Source organism: Chelon labrosus (assembly GCF_963514085.1).
Source record: "Chelon labrosus genome assembly, chromosome: 2".
Lineage (NCBI taxonomy): Eukaryota > Metazoa > Chordata > Actinopteri > Mugiliformes > Mugilidae > Chelon > Chelon labrosus.
This window is the reverse complement of record NC_140338.1, coordinates 7540818-7547892: the sequence shown is the minus strand read 5'-3', so window position 1 is coordinate 7547892 and position 7075 is coordinate 7540818. Positions and strand designations below refer to the sequence as shown.

The window sequence follows — 7075 nt, the reverse complement described above, 5'->3', positions numbered from 1 at the left end:
ATTAAAACAAACACAGTTCCCTAAATCCGGTTCAGTCTCAACAAGCATTCCAATCACAGTCTTAAAACTTCAGTATATCTACTCAAAAGGTCACTAGTACTACATAGGAGCTGTATTATTGTACATTGCCAACCACTGATGAGCTGAAGCAAGTTGTCAGCTGACCTTACAGGAGAAAAAGAAATCACTCTGTTACTTTGAAAAAGTATGATGAACAAGTGACAGTGTGTTCACGTTCTCCTCCATGTATGTGGTCTCAGGCGTGTACCTGTGCTGTTGCACAAAAGCTGAGATGCGAGCCGTGTTTTTGAAAAACAGCACTAATTGCCTTTGTGGGCTGTGCTTAAAAGCCAAAGCGATAAAAATCGACACATTTTTCATTTCACAGTGGGTCATCATTTGTGTTACCTCCCACTGGGATATGAGTCATACACTGCATTAGCCATTTTAGTACAAGATATTCCTAATTCACAAAGTGTCAGTCTTCGCTTAAATGCCAGCAATTTATGTTAAAATGATTCAAGTCCTCACCCCTTGATGACCTCCTTGTGTATAAAGCTGGGTGTACTGTCAGTGTGAAGAGGCTGTAGCTAGCAAAATATCTTTTTGCAACAATACGCACACACTGTACTTCATTATATTTGCAGACATTTTCCCAAAACATGGTGCTTTTGCTTGCGTTTTAGAGTGCTTTCACACCTTGTTCTGACCTGGGAGCATTTCCCCACCAGGTCGGTCCGTTCGGGTTGGTGTGAACGCAACAATCGCACTCTGTCATGGAACAAATTAGCTGAGTTGAGATACGAGAGGGCGGTCTTGGCTCGCTTGCATCAGCTGCCCCGAGCAATGCAGTGACTCAAAACATTAGTGGAAGTCTTAAAAGTAGACAAAGAAACAGAAAATACTTGCACATATCTGTAAATTAGGGAAAAATTAGTAAGCAGAAGTATGTGAACCCTTGTTTTCACTCTCAATGTTTTCGGTAACAGGTGACCAGTCCCCACAGCAGCTTGGAAAGATTTTAGCTCATTCCCCAGTACAGAAACGCTTCAGTAACACTTGCAATCCTAGAGGTGCACTTCCTTTTGCAGCTCACAGACTTGTAATATTGGCTTATTATCCTAAATAAACAAATACTTGAGTATCATGTGTTTGTTTCAATTGTTCGATTGGGTTTCAGGACGCCAATGTTTTGAGTCGTTTTTTTACGGAAGTGTAGGAAATTCTGAACTGTGCAAAACTTTTAAGCAGCACTGTATAAATTAAAAAAAGCTATTTTCTACGCATAGCCTGGAGGCTAAATCAAACTAAAAAGGTTGTTCACATACAGAAGGCTGGTACATTAACCAGAGAATAAGCCAGCACTCCATTTTTGGTTCAATTATTTCCAGATTTCCTGAAATCCAATTTTCTGCAAAATTGTGACCAATCACAAAACCATTTGCAACCGTGTGAGGGAGTGCCTGAACTTTGTCTCGATTGCTTTGTCTCAATTAACATAATGAACAGGAACTGAACCAAGGCTAAATGCAACCTTGTAACACAATGTATGAATTACTCCCTGAGTCGTAACTAGGTATAGGGTTGAAAGCACCCTTAGATATGTAGTTTGCTTAGTCCTGCCTTTTGGGTTTCCTTAGGTTTCAATCCAACACGGTACATGTAGTCCTACTTTTGCCGAAGTTGAAGTATTTTTACATCCACACCATGGCAAAAACACTTTGCGGTGAAATTGGCAAAACTGATACCTCAATCACCTTTAATGACTTTACACTGTAAAATACTCAACGCCACATAAATCACAGGTATCAAAATCCACTGAGAACATGCCAACGTATGTTACAGATAGCTGATATCCAGCACAGAGTTTTTATCCAGGATTTCTTCAGGTTGTGACCTGCTGTTTCCACTTCTTCTGCCCACAGAGGACACTCCCTCAGCGGGATCAAATCCCGGGCCTAGCTCAGGTTTACCCCTCTGCGCAACCTGAGTCCTTGAGCCGTCTTTTACTCCATTTTGGTTTCCGTTTTGTGACATTTTGCACATTTCTTTCATCTGCATGGCCCCGTCTGTTCCATTGACTTCCTCCTCTTCTTCACTTTGACCGCTTTCTTTGCTGCGCACCTTAGCCCCTCTGTCATTAACATGTGGTTGGAGCATGATGCCGCCCCATTCTTCTGTGGGCCGCTGCACCTCCGTGCCGGCCCTGTCGTTGTTGTTCACCCGGCGGGAGGTGCGGCACAGGGCCTTCCGGAAGCCCCTCTTAAAGTTGTCGGACAGAAATCCGTACAGTATGGGGTTGGCGCAGCTGTTGGCGTAAGAAAGCACGACCACAAAAAAGTAGAGCCCCCTGAAGTCTCCAGGCAGGACCACGAGCAGGTTGAGGATGTTGAGGGCGTAAAACGGTAGCCAGCAGAAGACGAACACCGCCACGACAACTACCACCATCCTGGTGACTTTGCGCTCTGACTTCCTGCGTCTAGAGGATGTGGCCTGCGCCCGTTTTCCAACACTTCGCACCTTTGAGAGAAAACAGAAGAACATCTGCATAATATATCACCCAAATGTAGAAAAACTGAATAAAATACTTCTTGACATCGCTTCTGATATTTTTTAGATATCCCTGAAAGGTTCTACTGTCAGCCCAGTGTGGAATGTACCGTTTTGTTCCAATCCCAACCCTCAAAACCTGTAACTCCATTATCTGCATCTTAAGATACTACTAGTTACGGGAACCAAATTTGCGTTTATGTCATTTGGGTGAACTGGGTCTTTACAGACAACAGAGTACAGACAACTGCAGAGCAACACTTCTTTTCTCAGAATAACACATTAGGCATGGCACAGTGTGCTTCTCCATTATTTCTGTGCAAACATTGCTTTGGTACAAGCGCCCTCCACCACATTTAGTGATACGAACACAGAACAGGTTAATTACATAGGAACGCTTCTCTGCCCTGCAACATAATTTTAAAGGATTTCAGAGAAAACAACAGACCTTTTCTTCCCACAAAACTAGCTAGGCATAGAAATTACGTAGTGCATTAGAGTTTCAGAGTTAGAGGAACTGATTTTGTCAAAGCTGGCTCTAAAACTAAAAGTCCATTTATTTATTTTTTTCCAAAGACAGCGTGACATCATTCATGCCAGGTCAACAGGATCAGCACTAATCGTGACGCAGTAGAGACCGACAGCAGTGATAATTGCTTTAATGTAAAAACAAAAACAGAAGTAACAGTATACACCGATCAGGCATAACATTATGACCATCTTCCTAATATTGTGGTCTCCCTTGTGCCTCCGAAACAGTTGCGACTCATCAAAGGATGGATATGGACCTTCTGTGGTGTCTGGCAACAGAATGTTGTTAGTGGGGGCCTTTGGGTGCTACAGGTAGAGGGGAGGGGCCTCTGTGGATCATCCCACAGATACTTGATCAGTTTGGGATCTATCTGTGAAGGTTCTCAGTCATCCAGGTCATGGTACATCCAGAAAAGTTTCAAAAAAGGCAACAAGCAAGTTTCAGGAGGAGTTCCTATTTAAACCTCAGACTTCCCACCAGTCCCCTAGAACTGAAGAAGCTACTCGGATGAGTGGTGAAACGTCTTCTCAAAAAACTCTACAAGTTCAGTTGCCTTTTTTTTTTAACCTTTTTTGGATAGTTTGGAATCTAGTGAATTTAGAGGCTTGTGCTGTTCTTCATGTTTTTTAAATTGTCCCTAAACCGTTTTTGTGTGTGCCTGCCATCACCGGAGTATCATGGCTATGGGGTGGGGGTGCCTGGTCTAGTCTAAGTGGGTGCTACATGTCTAAGTAACATTTCCCAGCAGAACTGTGAATTGTCACAAGATTGTCAATGTTATTCACTCCTCCTGCCAGTGGTTTTAATGTTGTGGCTGATCGATGTAGAGCCCAATTTGCATACATGTAAGTTAACTGTAACTCCCAAGGTGCACTGATGTGGGAAACCAATCACAGCAGAAAGAAGACAAAGATTATATTGTTTGCAATTAAGTTTGCAGCTGAAGTCTGTTTACTTGCGGATTATGGGTAAATTTAAGATTAATACTGCAATTATTGCACCGTGATATGCTCAGAAATGGTGACATTATTAATTTATGTGGATTAACAGTACATCCATTCATATCTGTGACACTGTACATTCCTACCTTGATCACAATCAGCAGGTAGCACAAGCAGATGACCAGCAAGGGGCAAAAGAAGCCAACAGTGCATGTGTACACAATGAAAGATGTCTTCCACACTTCTTCTGGTTCGGGCCACACGATGCTGCAGTTCCCGTCGTCCTTCAGCACATCGGCAAACACCACCACCGGCAACACCACCACAAAGGACCCAGCCCAAACTGTGGCACTGATAGCCTTGGCCACGCGGGGGCGCCGCCACCAGGAGGAGCGGATGGGGTGCACCACGGCCAGGTACCGGTCCACCGACATCACGGTCAGACAGAAGATGCTGGTGAACTGGTTGATGGCGTCTACTGTCATGACCACCCGGCACATTAGCGAGCCGAAGGGCCATGATAGCAGAGCGTTCTGCGCGGCCAAGAAGGGCAGACCCAGCATGAAGAGCTCATCTGCAATGGCTAGATTGAGTATGTAGATGTTCGTGACGGACTCGTTCTTGGTGTAGTTCACAATCACGTGAATGACCAGAGTGTTCCCCACCAGGCCAACAACACACACTATCCCGTAAATGAGAGGGATGAAGATTCCAGCCAAACCAGGGAGGGATTCGGGTTTGCTTTTGGTGCCGTTTTGACAGGTGCTGTTAAAGAGGAGGGCCGGGTTGAGGCTGAGGAGCGGTTCGGAGGGAGTGGAGCAGAGCAGGGAATGGGAGTATGTGGATGCAGAGGTGTTGCTCCATGTTAGGCTTTCCTGAGGCACCAAAGAAACCTGGGTGGCCTGGATGAGCTCCATGGAGGCGTTAAGGCTTATGACGCAACGGAACTTGGAGGGATCCCATCAGTGACAAGTCAACAACCCTGCGAAGCAAAGCAAACCTTGTTTATTTTGCACATTTTCATATGAAAAGGCAATGTAAAGTTGGAAGATTTAAAGGAATACTTTGACATTTATCTTTCCACAGTGTTGGCAATAGCTTGACGAGTAGCTAAGCTATAGTCAGGAGCCGAAGAGCCCGGTAATTGGAGCTAAGCTTAGTGTGAAACAAAAAAAATTAGCTTGGTTGCATAAAAATAGCGACTAGTTCTTCCAGGAACTGCTGAAGCTCTCTAACATACACATTCTGTGTCATTTAGTGACTCTGTAAACAATTGTAAGCCATTTGGTGGTTTGATGGGGGCTTATAAGTTGCACCAATAGCCTGTATGGAAGCAGTGCCTTCCTGGAGTTACTAAGCAACCAACAGAGAGGCTGAGTGGTAGTCAAAGGTGAATTTAATTGTTCCTGGTTTTAGTTTGGCAGTCAGTATTCGATACAATGTCAAGCTACGCCTTTAAAGGACATAATGAAAACATTTCACAGCATTATACATAAAAAAGGATATTACAAATATGTAAGATTTAAAAAAAAAATAGATACCAGAAAGCAAGCAAGCATAAAAAATGTTTAGACAAAGAAACACAGACTAAGTCACATTTGTGGATTCATCATCAACAGCCAAAAGTTTCAAAAGTTTGGTCCGATCGCAGCCGAGTGGCTCGACGAATACTAAACGACTAATCAACGTAACGAACCTCCTTCCGTCACAACAAAAACAAGCCTGCGCTGCGACAGAAACATGGCGTAGTTCGGTCTATTAGTGCAGCGCTTGTTTATGTAGCCATTCTGGCTTCCTAATAACCGCCATGCCACACGCAGGCACACCCTCATCCCTCACAGTGAGGGCTAATAATTGGTGCTCTGTTGGGAATTAAATGCGCCGACCTATGAAGAAAGAATAACAGAGGCGTGTCGCCCACAACCTTCGGTTAAATACATTAATGCAGACGCCAGGATGATGGAAAGAGGAGGGGAAAGGGAGAGGTGGATGATTTGTGTGAAAAGTATTAAAACATACACCAATCAGGCATAACATTATGACCACCTTCCTAATTTTGTGCAGGTCTCCCTTGTGCCTCCAAAACAGTTGTGACTCATCAGAGAATGGACATGGGCCTTCTGAGGGTGTCCTGTGGTGTCTGGCAACAGAATGTAGTTAGTGGGGGGGCCTTTGGGTCCTATGGGTTGAGGGACCCGAGTGGATCATCCCACAGATACTTCGTATTCTGTGTGTAGACATTTCATATACCAGAAACGCTGGGGTCTCATGAAATTTTGTGGAAAGCACTGTTTGCTGTTTTTTTTTTTCCATTTCAATAATGCAACAAATATAAATGGAACAAAAAGAAATGGAGCATTGGATAATTGGCCTGGCAGATCTTTGCAGGCGCATAATTAACTCCCAACGGGGTGACTCCATATCGACTCTACCCCTCAATCTAAAGGGCAGCTACACGCCCACCTTCGAGTCTCTGGTCTTCTCTAGTCAAACATGTGTTCCAGCAAGAGATTTTCCTTTTTCTTCTTCCTATAGGCTGTTCTAGGCTGAATGTAAAAGCCAACCAGAGGTCAAGGCCCCGATTACCAAAGGTAAATGCCAGGAGATGGTGCATGTGAGTCCAGGTAAATGCACAAATATTATTTTAGAGAGCCGTTTTGATTGTACACGCACAAGCACACGACACAGTGGACCGAATGATCTAGGGGTTTGTGAAGACACCAATGTGAAGTTAAAAATTTAAAGGGGAGGGGGTAATTATCTCCTTTCACAGAAATAACCCCTGACAGAATCCAGACATTGGTGTTGGAGGAGCAGGTGTGAAGAAGATGATGAGTTTAATGGAAGTTCCCATGGACGCTGATGAAAAGTAGAGGTTATTGGGCTGTGGGAGTGGGTGTGATGTGATGTGAGAAGGCGGTGGGGGATATCTGGCTGGCTGCCCGGCTTCATTTCAAGAACAAAGTGTTATTTTTTGACAATATGGATTTTCATGACATTCAGGTGGTCATGTTGCACAAAGACATGAGATTAAAATATCCTAATCCTCTGG

General features: G+C 44.1%; 1 protein-coding gene across 1 annotated transcript; it reads right to left on the bottom strand.

Moving 5' to 3' along the window:
- Nucleotides 1-1308: 1308 nt before the first annotated feature.
- On the bottom strand, nt 1309-4940 carry LOC311495371 (somatostatin receptor 3; the record flags this gene model as incomplete). The annotated part of the gene is made up of 2 exons (XM_084554793.1): nt 1309-2520; nt 4170-4940. 2 exons carry the CDS (start codon nt 4938-4940, stop codon nt 1840-1842), a joined length of 1452 nt encoding a protein of 483 aa, XP_084410919.1. The 3' UTR covers nt 1309-1839.
- Nucleotides 4941-7075: the final 2135 nt, after the last annotated feature.